Here is a 17,200-nt window from a genome sequence, read left to right as displayed (position 1 = left end):
GAAATAACATGCTTAATTATTTATACTTTTAAACGGAATTTTTTGGGTTTCTTTACATTTAAAAAATCTGCAAAATAATTAAAATTTAAAAATGAAAGAATGAAAAAATTTTTTAAAAAGTCAATTTATTAAATACTTACGATGGGCCAGGCACTGTGCTAAGTGTAGAGAATATGAAGAAAAAAAAAATACCAGTGCTTCGCTTAAGGAGCTTATAATTTAAGGGGCAGACAACTTGCAAACAACTACATACAAACAAGATATATACTCAATAAATTGGAGATAATTTCAAGGGGAAAACACTAGAAGAGGGATGAAGGATGGCCTATTGAAATGAAGTAAATTGAAATTGAAATAAAATCTTAGTTGAGATTTGAAGGAAATCAGGATGCATAGATGAAGAGGGAGAGAATTCAAGCCACAGGAACAATGAAGAGGCTGACGTCACTGGATCATAGAGTACTTGAGGGTGAGTGAGGTATAAGATAACTGGGAAGGTAGGAGATAGCCCGGTTATAAAAGAGAGAATAAGAGGGAAGTAGAAGTGAGAAGCTGAGAATGACACCTTGATTGTGAGGTGAGGGGACTGGAAGACTATCCTTCACAGAAACAAGAAAGTCCAAAAAGCAGGGAGGTTTTGGAGAGGAAAAAAAAAGTTCAATTTTGAACATGTTGAGTTTAACTTTGCTTACAGAATTGTCCAGTTTGAAAAATCCATTAGATATCTGTAGCTATAAGAGACATTCAGGAGACAGATTAAGGTTGGATTAATAGAATTGAGAATCTTCAACAAAGAGATAATAATTGAGTCTATAAGCAGTGTTTAGATCACCGGGTGAAATGATATAGAGGGAAAAGGAAAAAGGGCACAAGACAGAGTCCTGTGGGGCACCCAAAATTAGCAGGTATGACCTAGACAAAGATCAAGAACAATGAAAGGAAGTAGTCAGATAAGTAAAAGATGAACCAGAAGATAGTAGTGTAATTAAAACCTAGAGAGATCATCATTGTCAAAGATTGCAAAGAGAGTGGAGGATACTCTTAGAATGAAGAACTGGTTTTGGTGTTCTAAGGCAGAGGCATGGTGGAATGACAATAGACTGATCTAAAAAGGGCATTTCAGAATTCATGAATATTGAAGTATTGTATTTGTGGGTGATTGTAAGTTTAAGAGTATGACTATTTGTCTGTGACTACAGGGCAAAATAGATTTCTATTAATCATATTGAAGAGGAAATTGTGAGCAAGAAATATTCCAACTCTCCACCATGATCTATGAGTCAGGTTTTATCATCAAAAATGCAACCAATCCTGGAAAGAATGCCCAAGAAAAATGTATCATCAGGAAGGAGCCAGGTTTTAGTAAGTGCAAGAACATGGAATATATAAATATAGAAAAGTTAATTTTCAGGTTGTAATTAGTAACATTCTCTGTATAATGATTTGATATTTGTTATAACAGGAATTAATGTTTCCTTGTTTGTCTTTTTTTTTTTTTTAAACCAGTTGCTAAATGTTCTGGAGCAATATTGTATGGCCACTGGGCTAGATTACAGAAGACTTGATGGAAGTACCAAGTCAGAGGAAAGAGTTAAGATAGTAAAAGAATTCAACAGCACACAAGATGTTAATATTTGCCTTGTCTCTACAATGTAAGAAAACAAATTTCATAACTTAATTATTAGCCTAATTATTTTATGTTGGAGGGAGAACTTTCTAAATCAAGCTATCATTGGATCAATACTATATCCAGTGTCATTAATTTGTATAATTTCTTTTTGTGAATTCACATACATAGAAGAGAATGGACTGTTATGTAGAGAATCTTTTAGTTTATAGTTTTAATGATAGTTTAGCATTTACAAAATACTTTCCTTAGAACAATCCTGTTAGGTTTGTGGTGAGGTATTTTGTTTAATGTGAGGAATTTTTGTGCAGGTGTGATACTACACAACAGAGCTCAGTGTCATGCAAACTGTTAAGAATCAGAACAGAGACTTTATTTTCACAGTATTCTGCTGTATTTCACTGTATTCCTTTGTTCTCCTTTACCTCCAATTTTTCACTTCTTCCCCCAGATTTAGAGTTTCAGCACTCCATCAACAAGTATTTATTATGCAACTACTCTGTTCCGGGCATTGATCCAGGCACGGATCCAAATAAAATTATTAAAATAGTTTGCACTATCAAACTTACACCTTAATGAAAAGTCTCAGGGTGAGAGGGGTGTGGCTCTAAATTCAAGCTGTGATGTCATTTGTCAAAAAAAAATTGTAATGAATTTAAAGCAATTTACAGAATTAAAATGTACATACAGCAGGAAAAATTATTAACAGGACATATTTGTGTTAAATGCAACATAAATGCAGATATTGTCAATTATCTTGGGTACATTGATTAACTCTGAGATTCCTGACAGTTTAGGCAAAAGGAAAATATACTTTTTTAGGAAAGAGAACAAGCATGTATTAGGTGCCTGTTCTGTGCCAGGCCTTGTGCTAAACATTTTACAAATATCTCATTTGATCTTTACAACAATTTTAGAAGGCTGGTTCTATTATTTATCCCCATTTTACTGCTGAGGAAACTGAAACTGACAGGCTAAGTGACTTGCCCAGGGTCACACAGTTCCTAAGAGTCTGAGAAACTCAGGTCTTCTTGACCCAGGTCCAGCTTTCTGTCCACCAACTCGTGTAGTTCTGATCTGTCAAAAGGAAAAATAAAAGCTTCGTCTGAAGAAATACAATTTCTTTTCCTTGACATGGAATTCTAAGAGAAAACTTTCATATGATCTCTTCTGTAAAAGGTTAGAACAAAGACATCCCTTTTGTGAGCTTCTCAATTTCCGCAGAGGGTGCCCCCATCCTCTCATGCACCAGGTTCTTAACCTCCTCTTTGATGTTGGCCCTCATGAATTAGTGCCCCAAACTGGTACATAGACCAGAAGTAGAAGAAGTAGATATGGTTCACTAGGGTGGAACTTTGAGAAAATGTTAAGGATATGAAGTTACTGTCAGTGAAACCAGAATGTATGAAGTTAGTATGTGATTGTCATGCTTCAAAACTTGGTAGGCAGTGTATTAATTTGTGTGATCTTTTTGGAAGTATTAAGTCATTGTGTTTAATCACTACGAGTTAATGTGGTGTCAGAGGAAGAGTATTGATCATTCTGGACCTTGAGCAGTTGAGAAGTGTTACCTGCCTTTTGGATCTTTGAAGAATTAGAGAATAATAGGCACTTGGGTTTGCTGATGACTGATTTGTTATGTTGGTATATGATAAGAATGGCCTGGGTCCCAGTACTGATTTCCAATGTGGATAAATAAACGTTTGAGGTGGGGGAGGCTATTATGGGGACTTGCAATTGTCGACATCATTGTGTTTTGTTGCTATTCAATCTATTTTATTTATCTCTTTTGTTGATTCCCCAGATGAATTTAGATTAAATGAAATGAACAAACTGGGAAAACAGGCTAAGGCATTGGGAGCAGAATGTTGTCTGTTCTGTTACTTCCAGTTTTGCTTAGCCATTTTTCTTTTTGACATGGGAGGATTCCATGAGAGGTGGATGAAGCATTCAGCTACTTTTTAGTGTTGTTTTTATTTATGTGATCGTAGTCCAGACTATTTTTCTCCTGATTCTACTTTCTTTGCTCAGGAATAATTTATGTTGTACCATTTCCCCCAGAATTCTTTGTATTCATTTTTCTTATGGTAAATTTTCATTATATTAACTTTATTCATTCCCTGATCACTGGACTCCCTCTCTTTATTGCTCTTTTCCTCCCTCTTTCCTTCCATGCCACAAAAACAGGTGCTATGAATATAAGTTCTAGAAATATAAATATAAAAAAGAAAGACTACTCCTACCCTCAAGAATCTTAACAGGAGAAAATGGGGGAAACATAAAAGAAAGTTGAAAAACAATAGGAAAGTAGCAGTTAGAAGAGATGGTGGAAAACTACAAGAAAATGGATATAATCAGAGAAGTAAAAGTCCGAAATTAGTGTAGCAGGAAAAGAATGAAGAAATGTCAGAGGAGATGTTTAACTTTCTATAGCTCCCCCATTGTCAATTATTTTGATCTTTTATAATGTTTGCCAATTTTCTGGATTTATGATGAGTTTTTTTTTAAATATGCATTTGTCATATTAGTAATTTAGACTAATTTTTAACATAGTTATTTACAGTTATTGATTGGTGGGGTGTTTTTTTTTTTTTTCTATTTTAACATTTGCCTCTAGTTCTAATTGATCAGGGAAGATTTCATTCATGATTTTTTTTTGAAGTATGTCATTTTGAACAATATAGAATGTGTTTGTAGTTTGACTATGGGAGTTTGGGGTCCCTAAAACCATTTATCATATACTCTCTGATTTTCTTCCTTCTCTAGCTACAAGCTGAAAGTAATCACTTACTCCTTACTTATAATACTTGTTCTGGATCGTAGTTTTACATTTTAAAATTATTTACAACAAAATTAATCTTTTTGAAAGATTCAAATGGTGTTGACTATTTCTCTATACTCTTAAAAAACACTTTTATTGATTGGGCTTAAAATGGGCTTTGCTTAACTTCATTATACTGACAATTTAAAAAATATATTGTTATAAAACATTAAAAAATAGTACTTACAGGTCTAAAAGACAACAGGGAGGACAATCACTTAATTTGGATACTAGTATTTTAGGGGATATTCTATGTGAGTGGGGAAAAAGTAATTCTAGAAATGATAGATATTTCTTTCTCATCACATTTTGGTTAGTGTGGAAAAGATTCTATTTGTCCTTGCTTATTTTGTAATAGTATAGCCTTCAGTTTTTTGAAAGTAGAAGCCTAGCAAAGTTAATCCTTGAGCTGAAAACTTGAGTTGTATTTAAGTATTATCTTTTTTTTTTTTTTTAAGGAAGTGATATTCTTAAAGAACTTTCTAATATCATCTTTTTTTTTTTTTTTATTTAATAGCCTTTTATTTACAGGTTATATGTATGGGTAACTTTACAGCATTAACAATTGCCAAACCTCTTGTTCCAATTTTTCACCTCTTACCCCCTCCCCCCCTCCCCCAGATGGCAGGATGACCAGTAGATGTTAAATATATTAAAATATAAATTAGATACACAATAAGTATATATGACCAAACCGTTATTTTGCTGTACAAAAAGAATCAGACTCTGAAATATTGTACAATTAGTTTGTGAAGGAAATCAAAAATGCAGGTGTGCATAAATATAGGGATTGGGAATTCAATGTAATGGTTTTTAGTCATCACCCAGAGTTCTTTCTCTGGGCGTAGCTGGTTCAGTTCATTACTGCCCCATTGGAAATGATTTGGTTGCTCTCATTGCTGAGGATGGCCAGGTCCATCAGAACTGGTCATCATATAATATTGTTGTTGAAGTATATAATGATTTCCTGGCCCTGCTCATTTCACTCAGCATCAGTTTGTATAAGTCTCTCCAGGCCTTTCTGAAATCATCCTGTTGGTCATTTCTTACAGAACAATAATATTCCATAACATTCATATACCACAATTTATTCAGCCATTCTCCAACTGATGGGCATCCACTCAGTTTCCAGTTTCTAGCCATTACAAAGAGGGCTGCCACAAACATTCGTGCACATACAGGTCCCTTTCCCTTCTTTATAATCTCTTTGGGATATAAGCCCAGTAGTAACACTGCTGGATCAAAGGGTATGCACAGTTTGATAACTTTTTGAGCATAGTTCCAAATTACTCTCCAGAATGGTTGGATTCATTCACAACTCCACCAACAATGCATCAATGTTCTAGTTTTCCCGCATCCCCTCCAAAAATCATCATTATTTTTCCTGTCATCTTAGCCAATCTGACAGGTGTGTAGTGGTATCTTAGAGTTGTCTTAATTTGCATTTCTCTGATTAATAATGACTTGGAGCATCTTTTCATATGACTAGAAATCGTTTCAATTTCTTCATCTGAGAATTGTCTGTTCATATCCTTTGACCATTTTTCAATTGGAGAATGGCTTGATTTTTTATAAATTAGAGTTAATTCTCTATATATTTTGGAAATGAGGCCTTTATCAGAACCTTTGACTGTAAAACTATTTTCCCAGTTTATTGCTTCCCTTCTAATATTGTCTGCATTAGTTTTGTTTGTACAAAAACTTTTCAGTTTAGTATAGTTGAAATTTTCTATTTTGTGATCAGTAATGATTTCTAGTTCTGCTTTGGTCATAAATTCCTTCCCCTTCCACAGGTCTGAGAGGTAAACTATCCTGTGTTCCTCTAATTTATCTAATATCATCTTATCTATTTTTTTTCTCCAAGGGCTGGTGGTCTTGGCCTCAATTTTATTGGTGCTAATGTTGTTGTAATCTTTGACCCTACTTGGAATCCAGCTAATGATCTTCAAGCCATTGACAGGTATATGTTCTTGCTATCATTTGAAGTGATATATAAATATTGCTTCTCATGTAGATTTCTTAAAAATAGTATTTGATCATGAAATTTAGAGGTTCCTATTCAATTATGATTGGTTGAGTTAAGGGATAAAAAGGCAGAGAAGGAAATCTTGTTTAAGAATATTTAGGTCTGAGGTAGAACCAAGATGTCAGAGTTGAAGGCAGGGAAGTACCTGAGTTCTCCCCAGAACTCCTCCAAATTTTAAAACATCAGAACTCACAAAAAAGACAAGAGTGGAACAATTTTCTAGCTTAAGGCAGCCTGGAAGATCAGCAGGGGGGTCTCTTGCATTAAGGGGTGTGTGGAGGGCAATCTGTGCAGTGCCAGCACAGCCTGGGCCCCAGGAAACCAGGAACAGTCTATGAGGCAGTAGCTGGGATCTTTAGATGTCTCAGCCCCACAGACACCAAGGATGACTTGAAAGGAACCAGAAACATTAGTGTGTGAGGTGAACCTTAGCAAACCAGGAACAGGCTTTGGAAGCCACTGAATCAACAGCAGTGGCTGCAGTAGTGACTGTGGAAGTAAGAGTAGCAGCAACAGCAATCGTTTCCAGAGATCTCAGCATAGAAGTAAGAGGGCTGAACATCTGGTCAGAGGGAGATTGCAGGAGCTTCTTTGCTGTTACTGTGGCAGGATTCTGTTGCTTTGCCCATACTCAGATCTGGGTAGTAGGCATGGCTCACATCAAGTCTCTAGAGGGATTTCTGAAAATAGTTACATAAACCCCTAAAGTTTGGAAATTACTATGATGAGAAGGAAGCTCAAAGTACACTTTTAGAAGATGATAATGAAGTCAACATTTCTTTAAGAAGAGACTCCCAGAAAAATAAGAAATTATCACAGGCCCTGGAAGAGCTTAAAAGGGATTTTGACAATCAAGTAAAATGGAGGGAAAATGTAGAAAACTGATAATGATGCAAAAAAAGGTACAAAAAGCTAATGAGGAAAAAAATGCCTTAAAAAAGCAAAAGTGACCAAATGGGAAGAAAGATACAAAAGCTCACTGAGAAAAATAATTCCTTGAAAACTAGAATTGAGCAAATAAACTCTAATGACTTTATAAGAAATCAAGAAATACTAAAACAAAACCAAAAGAATGAAAAAATTAAAAACTATTTCATTGGAAAAACAACTCTTGTGGAAAGCAAATCCAGGAGAGATAATTTAAAAATTAATGATCTACCTGAAAGCCATGATCAAAAAAAAAAAAAAGCCTAGGCATCATCGTTCAAGAAATTATCAAGGAAACTGTTCTGATATTCTAGAATCAGAGGGTATAATAGAAATTGAGTCTATCTCAGAAAAAGATCTCAAAATGAAAACTCCTAAGAATATTATTCAACACTAATCCTTGTAACACCTTGTGTTCCAATTTTCCCCCTCTTCCCTTTATCCCCTCCCCTAGATGACAAGTAATCCAATATATGTTAAACATGGTAAAAATATGTCACATCTAATGTATGCATCATATTTATGCAATTATCTTGCTGTACAAGAAAAATCAAATCAAAAAGAGAAAAAAATGAGAAAGAAAATAAAATGCAAGCAAACAACAACAAAAAAGAGTGAAAATGCTATGTTGTGATTCACACTGAGTTCCCACAGTCCTTCCTAAAGAGGAGTATGGCTCTCTTCATCACAAGATTGTTGGAACAGGTCTGAATCATCTCATTGTTGAAAAGAGCCACATCTATCAGAACTGATCATCATATAATCTTGTTGTTGCCATATACAATGATCTCCTGGTTCTGCTTATTTTACTTAGCATCACTCCAGGCCTCTTTGAAATCATCCTGCTGATCGTTTCATACAGAATAATAATATTCCATAACATTCATATACTATAAATTATTCGGCTATTTTTCAACTGATGGACATCCACTCAATTTCCAATTTCTTACCACCAAGGCTGCCACAAACATTTTTGCACATGTGGGTCCCTTTCCCTCCTTTAGGGATATAAGCCCAGTAGAAACACTGCTCAATCAAATGGTACACAGTTTGATAGCCCTTTGAGCTATTGAATTCCAAATTGCTCTCCAAAATGTCTGTATCAGTTCACAACTCCACCAAAATATATTAGTGTCCCAGTTTTCCCATAACCTCTCCAACATTCATCATTATCTTCTCCTTTCATCTTAGCCAACCTGAGGGGTGTGTAATGGTACCTCACAGTTATCTTAATTTGCATTCCTCTGATTAATAGTGATTTAAAGCACCTTTTCATATGACTAGAAATGGTTTCAATTTCATCTGAAAATTGTCTGTTCATATCCTTTGACCAGTTATCAATTGGACAATGGCTTGAATTCTTATAAATTTGAGTCAATTCTCTATATATTTTAGAAATGAGGCCTTTATCAGAATCTTTGAATGTAAAAACAATTTCCCAATTTATTGCTTCCCGTCTGATCTTGTCTGCATTAGTTTTGTTTGTACAAAAATTTTTAAAATTAATATGATCAAAATTATCTATTTTGTGTTTAATAATGAACTCCAGTTTTTTGACCACAAATTCCTTCCTTTTCCACAGATCTGAGAGGTAAACTATCCTTTGTTCCTTTAATTTGCTTATAATATCACTCTTTAATGTTTAAATCATGAATCCATTTCGACCTTATCTTGGTATAGGATGTTAGGTATGAGTCAATGCCTAGTTTCTGCCATACTAAATTTCCAATTTTCCCAGCAGTTTTTGTCCCCAAAGCTGGGGTCTTTGGATTTGTCAAACACTAGATTATTATAGTCATTAACCATTTTGTCCTATGAACCTAACCTATTCCACTGATCGACTACTCTATTTCTTAGCCAGTACCAAATGGTTTTGATGATTGTTGCTTTGTAAATATAGTTTTAGGTCTGACATAGCTAGGATGCTTTCATTTGCATTTCCTATTCATTAATTCTTTTGAAATTCTTAACCTTTTGTTCTTCCAGATGAACTTTGTTATTATTTTTTCTAGATCTGTAAAATAATTTCTTGGGAGTTTGATTGGTATGGCACTGAATAAGTAAATTAATTTAGGTAGTATTGTCATTTTTATTATATTTGCTTGGCCTACTCATGAACATTTGATATTTTTCCAGTTGATTGGATCTAACTTTATTTGTGTGGAAAGTGTTTTATCATTGTGTTCATATAGTTCTCTCAGGAATATTGTTGCCAAATAAATCTTGATAGCACAAGATTTAGTAGCTTCTACATTAAAGGATTGATTGGTTACTTGAAATATGATTTTCCAGAGAGCAATAGTGCTAGGATTACAATCAAAACTCATCCACCCAGCTAAATTGAGCATAATCCTTCAGAGGAAAAGGTAGACATTCAGTGAAATAGAGAACTTTCAAACATTCTTGATGAAAATACCAGAGAGAGCTGAATAGAATATTTGACTTTCAAAAATAGGACTTAGGAGACGCATAAGGAGATAACCAGGAAAGGAAAATAATAAGGAACTTAAAGTGGCTAATCTTTTTTACATTTTATTATGATAAAGTACTCATAGGAATTTTCTCATTGTTAGGGTAGTTAGAAGGAGTATAAATTAGTTAAAGGGCATAGGTGTGAGTTGAATATGAAAGGATGATTTCAAAAAATAAATCAAGAGATGAGAGAGGGATATAGTAGGAGAAAAGAAAGGGAGAGGTGGAATGGTATAAATTATCTGCCATAAAAGAAGTGTTTATAGTAGAGGGAAAGTGGAGTGGGCAGGGGGAGTATGTGAACCTTATTGTCATCAGAATTGGCCTGAAGAGACAATAACATAGTCAATATGAATATAGAAATCTCTCTTGCTCTGCAGGAAAGTAGGAGAGAAAGAGGTTATGAGGAGAGGTTAGGCTGATAGAATAGAGGACATATTGAGGGAGGGGATGGTCAGAAGCAAAACACTTTTGAGGAGGGTCCGGGTAAAAAGAGAGAAATAATAGAATAAGCTGGGAAATAAAGTTAGTAATTGTGAAATGAATTTTGTAGCAAGTTTCTCTGCTGAAGGCTTTATTTCTCATATGTATAGGGAACTGAGTCAAATTTATAAAAATAAGAGCCATTCCCCAATTGAAAAATCATCAAAAAATATTAACAGTTTTCAGATGAACTAATGAAGCTATTTATTGCCATATTTAAAAAGATACTCAACTCACTATTGATTGGAGACGGAAATTAAGACAATTCTGAGGTACTACTTCATACCTGTTAGATTGGCTAATGGACCAGAAAAGGAAAATGACAAATGTTGAAAGGAATGTGGGAAAAATTAGACATTAATGCATTGTTAGAATTGTGAACTAATTCAACCATTCCTTAATATCCCTACTAGCCATGTATTTAAAAGAGATTTCTTTAAAAAAGAGAAAAGGCCCTAAGTGTACAAAAATATTTATAGCAACTCTTTTCTCAAGTCAAAGAATTGCAAATTGAGGGAATCATTGCATCAATTGGGAAATAACTGAATAAATTGTAGTATGTGATTATGATGGAATACAATTGTTCTATGAGAAATGATGAGCAGAATGCTCTCAGAAAAACCTGGAAAGTCCTTCAGGAATTCATGCAAAGTAAAATGTACTGTGGACAAAGTAAAAGCAATGTTGTGGGATGATTAGCACTGAATGGGTTTGCTATTCTCAGCGATATAGAGATCTTAGACTTCTCTGAAGGACTTCTGGTGAAAAATGCTATCCATTCTCAGAGAAAGAACTGATTGTGTCTGAATATAGATTTTTAAAAAAATGTTACTTTCTTGAGGTTTTTTTGAGAGGATCTATGTTTTCTTTCACAATTTGACTATTAGGGAAATGTTTTGCATATGTGTCCTCTCAGTGAAAGGAGGGAGAGATAGGAAGGGAGGAAGGGAGTGAATCAAACTCAAAGTTTTAAAAACAAATGTTTATAAAAATGTAACTGAGGGAAAATACTTTGGGGGGAAAAAAAGAAAACCTCCTCCCAAATGCATATAAATATATTTTTTTAAAAAATCACTTATTAATTGTAATGACCAAATTTGGGCTTCAAGACGAGAATAGGGGAAAAAACCAAATCTTTTCTTTCATTCTTTGCAGTGTTGGGGATCTGTGTGTAGCATCTTGCCTATAATATTGGACTTAGATGATATTGTTAATTTCTCTGAATGGTTTTTTATTTTCTTTTTTTCATTCTTTGTTTTAAGTGATGGCCTGTTGAGTCATGGAAGGGCAGGGACACCTTTAGAAATGGTGATGACATAGTAAAAATAATCAAGATTTTGAGGTTTTAGATGAACAAAGAACTATGTATTACCTCCTATCACAAAACTTTTTCAGTTAATTTGTTTTTGTTTTTGTTTTTTTATAGAGCATATAGGATTGGGCAATGCCGGGATGTGAAAGTATTTAGACTGATATCCTTAGGAACTGTGGAAGAGATCATGTATTTACGTCAAGTATATAAGCAGGTAAAGTTTGAGTTTTCTTTTGCCTAATGATTTAGAAGAAACTGCCTTTTAGTAAAGAATATTTAAATAGGAATAGGAAACTGATTTTTATTCTTATTTTAGCCATAATGCAAAATTTACACATAGAAGTATTGATTAAGTTTGTAATCCAATCTATGTACTGCTTTCAAAATGGATACACAGATTAACAGATTAGGCTGTCTCCCATACTCAATTCCCAAGTTTTAGAGGCACCTTTAGAAGTTCAGAAAGGAAAAGAAAAGAATAATGTTGAATTATTGAAACCTTTTGTATGCATATATAATTCCAGTTCAGAAGCCAATTAAATCTCTCAGAATGGAAAATCATAAGATACCAGAACTACTTGTGCATGCTCTGAATTGGAGGACAGGATCTCTACATTACACTTCATCAAGCAATTTCTGAAGTAGACATACCAAACACAAATGCTTCTATGACTGATCTCTTACTGACCAGTCTCCTATTACAAAATTATAGAATGTTAGAGTTAGAAGAAAAATAAAATTTAAAAAAAATGCTTCATTCTACACTTAGAGTTCATTAATTCTCTCTCTGGAGATGGATAGTCCTGTGGAATTGTTGTAGTTCATCCTGTTGATCCTAGTAGCTAAGCTTTTCACAGTTCATTGTCTTTACATTATTGCTATCGCTGTGTATGGTGTGCTCTTTCCTAAGCCTGCTGATTTCACTTTGCATTAACTCATCTTCTCAGGTTTTTCTGAAATCTCCTATCCACCATATTTTAAAGCAATGTTGTATTCCATCAGAATCATATATAAACAATTTGTTCAACCATTTCCAAATTGATGAGCGTCTCCTCATTTTCCAATTTTTTGTCACCTGAAAAAGAGCTAGCACCAGATTTCTTGACTCTTCATCTTTTGTTCTTTTTTTCAAAAGAGCATCATTTCAAGTTTTTCTCAGAGAGGGTCTTTAGGGCATCAAATTTTACTTTTCTCTATTAAGAAATTCCTCAGCTTTTTATACATCTGAGGCTAACTTATTATTGGAGGATCTGGTCCATTATTATGTAATTTTAATTTTATGTATTTGTTACTATAACAATAGATGTTAATATATTACATATTTCTGTTATATTTTATGTGCTGTATCCATTAGAGTGTGTGCATCAAATAATAATACGTAATTTTAATTTTGAAAATCATTTGTGATAACTTTAAAAAAAATGCTAAATTCTGATCTTAAGCACCAAATAAAGCATGCATTTTGATATTCAAAGTAGAATGGTAAAAGGATATATGTAAAACTGAAAATATTGTAATATACAGCTACTTTTCATTTTACATAAGAACTTTGACATTTTACTTTAAAAAATTTTTCAGTTTTCTCCCTTTCTGTTCTTTGCCATATATTGTTGGGGTTTTTAAAGCTTCAATATCCCTCTTTTCTTTCATTCTTTTTTTTTTTTATAGAGAAGGGGGCAAGAAATCTTAATTTTAATCCTATTTTCTCTAAAAAAATAAATAGAAAGGAAAAACAGAACTCTTTTAACAAATAGGCAAAGTCAACAAAATATTCTCACGTTGGCCATTTCTGAAAATATATGTCTCATATTGCTTCTTGAATCCATCACCTCTTCATCAGGAAATGGATAGCATGGCTCATCATTGTTCCTCTGAAGTCATGGTTAATCATTGATTAATTGGAATTTCTTAAGTTTTTCAAAATTGTTATTCTTTAAGATGTTATTTAGTAAATTGTTCTACTGGTTTTGGTTACTTTATTCTTCAGTTCTTCATACACATCTTCCCAGGTTTCTTTGAAACTATTCTTTTTATTATTTCTTATTATTTTATTATTTCTATACTATTCAGTATGTCATAGTTTGTTCAGTCATTTTCCAATTGATGGATATCAGCTTAGTTTCTTAATTTCTGTCGCTCTTTGCCAAAACAAAAAGAGCTGCTATAAACATTTTTGTACATGTGGGTCCCCTTCTCCTCCTTGTTTTTTGGGGGAATAGGCCTAAGAGTAATATTAGATGTATGATTTGGTCATATTTTACACATAGTTCTATATTGCTTTCCACCAATGATAGGACCTTTTCCTTTTTTGACCTCGTTGCCAATCTGATAGGTAACTCCCTTAAAGTTATTTAAATTTTCATGTCTCTATTATTGATTTGGAACATTTTAATGTGGTTGTCTGTAGTGTTCTCTCCAAAATGTAATGTTTTCTTGTTGGATTTTCTTGGGGTCTCTGGGAGCAGCCTTCGTTTCAGTTCAGTAATCACCATGAGTACAGCCAGGGATTAAAGTCCAAATACTTTATGATCTCTTTCAAAGTCTTGTCTCCTAGTCTGGGGCCGGGTTAGCTTTCTTAGAGACCTATCTCTCTCCTTGATTCTGAAAGCTTGAGCTCCTGCCGCCAGTCCTTTGTTTTCTCTACCTTTGCCAGCTTTCTTGAGGTCCTTCTGAATGTGTCTTGGTTTCTGTGGGGGAGGCAGGAGGACCGCCACCAAGGTCTCTATTTTCCAGTTCTGATTCTGACTGAGTTTGTCTGAGCTTATATGTTCACTTCTCATAGGTGTGAATTTTGTAGAACTATAGTAAGTACTAAGTACATGTACAGAACTAGAGAACTGTTAAGTACTATGCTAAACAACCATTGTCTTTATCAATTCCACTGACTTATCACCTTGTAAGAATCTTTTGTTTCAAGTTCTGGCCTATAATAGTTGTCTAACTTGGATTTCTTTATTCAAGAACTCAGGAACTATCTATTTATCTTATTCGACCATTTATTGTGATGTGGCTCTTATTTTTATATGTTTGAATCGTTTTTTCTTATAAATCTGGAATATTCTAGAAATTTGCTGCAAATACTTTTTTCCCCTCTAGTCTGTTATAATTTTAACCTGATTTTTGTTTGTGCAAAATCTTCCCCTTTTCCCCCAATTTTTAAATCATAACTGTCCAATTTATCTGCTGATATCTTCTCTGCCTCTTTCTTGGTCATGAACTCTTCACCTGTCCCTAGTTTTGAAAGCCATTTCTTTTCTTGTACTACTAATTTGTTTATGATTCGACTGTTTATATCTTAGGTTAAGTACCTATTTGGATTTCATTTTGGTTTATGTTTTAAGATGTTGATTCAGATAATCAAACCTAATTTCTGCCAGATTATTTTCCGTTTGTCCCAGTAGTTTTTGTCTAGTAATATTATTCCCTTAGTTACTTTTCTTATTATATGTCTTGAGAACTCCATATATTTTATTCTTCCACATAAATCTTGTTATTGTTTTGTTTTTAAAAAGTGTTTTGTAGTTGTATTATATGTCTTGTATAGATGTTGATGGATTAATTCTTAGATGTTTTATGTATTTTGTAGTTATTTTGAATGAAATTTATCTTTTTATATTTTTTCCTTGTTTTTGTAAGTATTTTGTAAAAATGTTGAATTTTGTGTTTTTGTGCATCTAGCTACTTTTTTGAATAAAATCAGTTGATTCTTTGGGGTTTTTAACATATACCAATGTGTCATCTGTAGAAAATTTTGTTCCCTTCTTACAGATCTTTTTATCTTTGTTAATTTTGTATTTTTATGTTATTGCCAAATCTAATATTTCTAAATCTATATCAAATTATAGAGGAGATGTAGGGACATCATTGTTATTGAAAAACATTCTAGAGTTTTTGCATTGCGAACAATACTTGGTATTAAATATCTATTTTTAATCATATTGAAGAAGGGTCCTGCCTTGCTTCCTAGAGTTTCTAATATAAATAAGTACTATAGTTTTTCAAGTAATTTTCTTTTTTTGGAAATAATCATATGACTTTGTTTTCTTTTGCTTATATGCCTAATTTTGCCAATTAATTCCATAATTGAAATTACCCTTGCATCACTACTATGAATATTTTCTTATAATATCTAGTGATAATTTCATAAATTATCACTAGATATTATAAGAAAATATTCATATTTATTTATATTTATCATTATAAATATAAATAAGTAAATAAATATTAAAAATATTTAGCCTATTTGCATCCATAGTGAAATTATGCTATACTTTCTTGTTTTGTCTCTTGTTTAGGTTTCAGTAACATTTTTGCCTCATAAAAGAAGGTTAATAGAATGGTTTTTCTTTGTTGTTTTTTTTTCCCCATGCATATTAATTGTTCTTTAAACATTTGATAAATGAGGTTTATTTCTTCTGCTTTTGGTAATTCATTTGGTAGTTCACTCCATTTATTTTTATGAGATTAGATTGTTTTAAGATTTGTTTCATATTTTGTTAGTTTGGTTTTTTCCTTTTTTTAAAGTTAGATTTTTCACTTCCTTTTAACATATACTGTTTTACTGGCATGTAATTTTATATGATAATTTCTAATTACTTTCTCTTTTATTGTAAAATTCATCTCATTAACTTTTTTATTTTGATAATTTTTTCATTTTTCTGTTTCTTAAGTATGCTAATAATTTGTTTTGCTTCTCTTTTAAAAATTGTTTTTCACTTTATTTGTCTATTTTATTTTATTTTCAAATTTCTTTATTTCTTTATTTTTCAAGATTTATTTTATGCTTCTTTTAGCATTGCTAATTTATTTCCTATGTCTTTTAAAATTTATAAGTTCCTTAATCTTTTTTTTTCTACTTTCTTAATATGTTTTTAAATATACATTAAGCACTCAATTGTATGAAAGTAAAAAATACAAATATTGATATATTAACTGTAGAGGAAATACAGGAAATACTGTGATCACCAAAAACTATAGTCTTTTGGTAGTGATTGCTGAAAATATATTTTTCTAAATATAGTTTTTATAATAAAAGGTTAATTCTGATAAATATGTACTCTTGCTAACACACTAATCATAAAAATCCATAAAATGCAGTATAAAAAATAAAATGCAAAACATTTTTTATCTCTAGTAATTCTCTAGAATTTTGTGACCTTTGTGCTATCTCAACTTAAAAAAGCATTGATTTCAGAAAATATTCACTTTTTACAACATATGAAATCTATCATACAATAAATACTTTATAGCAAATAAAATTCATTTTTTAGATTCAGAGGGCATTGTCTGTGCCTCTGTACTTTTGCTGCCTTCTGAAAACTAAGGGAAAGGTTCCTGGAACTTTAATTATTGCTGTCAGAAGTTGCCTAAATTGGTGAAATCTTGATATCACCTCTGACATTTAACCCTTCACAGCTAGTGCATGGCATTGGAGATTGTAGAGGGTGCACCAACTTGAAATTATTTATTAGTGATATCTGCTTCATAAACTTTCTAGGATCGTTTGGGATCTTGGAGTATGAGAGCACAGCA

The 17,200-nt window shown here is 32.7% G+C and overlaps 1 protein-coding gene across 3 annotated transcripts in view; it reads left to right on the top strand.

Annotated features, from left to right (window-relative positions):
• ERCC6L2 (ERCC excision repair 6 like 2) overlaps positions 1-17,200 on the top strand; it is a 162,646-nt gene that overhangs the window by 62,369 nt on the left and 83,077 nt on the right. For all 3 annotated transcript variants that reach the window (XM_031937698.1, XM_031937697.1, XM_031937699.1), the window contains exons 11-13: positions 1,507-1,652; positions 6,313-6,408; positions 11,783-11,882. In XM_031937698.1, the coding sequence (XP_031793558.1) occupies positions 1,507-1,652; positions 6,313-6,408; positions 11,783-11,882 (342 nt within the window). The remainder of the gene's footprint in view (positions 1-1,506; positions 1,653-6,312; positions 6,409-11,782; positions 11,883-17,200) is intronic.

This window comes from Sarcophilus harrisii, chromosome 1 (genome assembly GCF_902635505.1).
Source record: "Sarcophilus harrisii chromosome 1, mSarHar1.11, whole genome shotgun sequence".
Lineage (NCBI taxonomy): Eukaryota > Metazoa > Chordata > Mammalia > Dasyuromorphia > Dasyuridae > Sarcophilus > Sarcophilus harrisii.
Note: the sequence above shows the minus strand (reverse complement) of the source record. Positions and strands in the feature narration are given on the sequence as shown.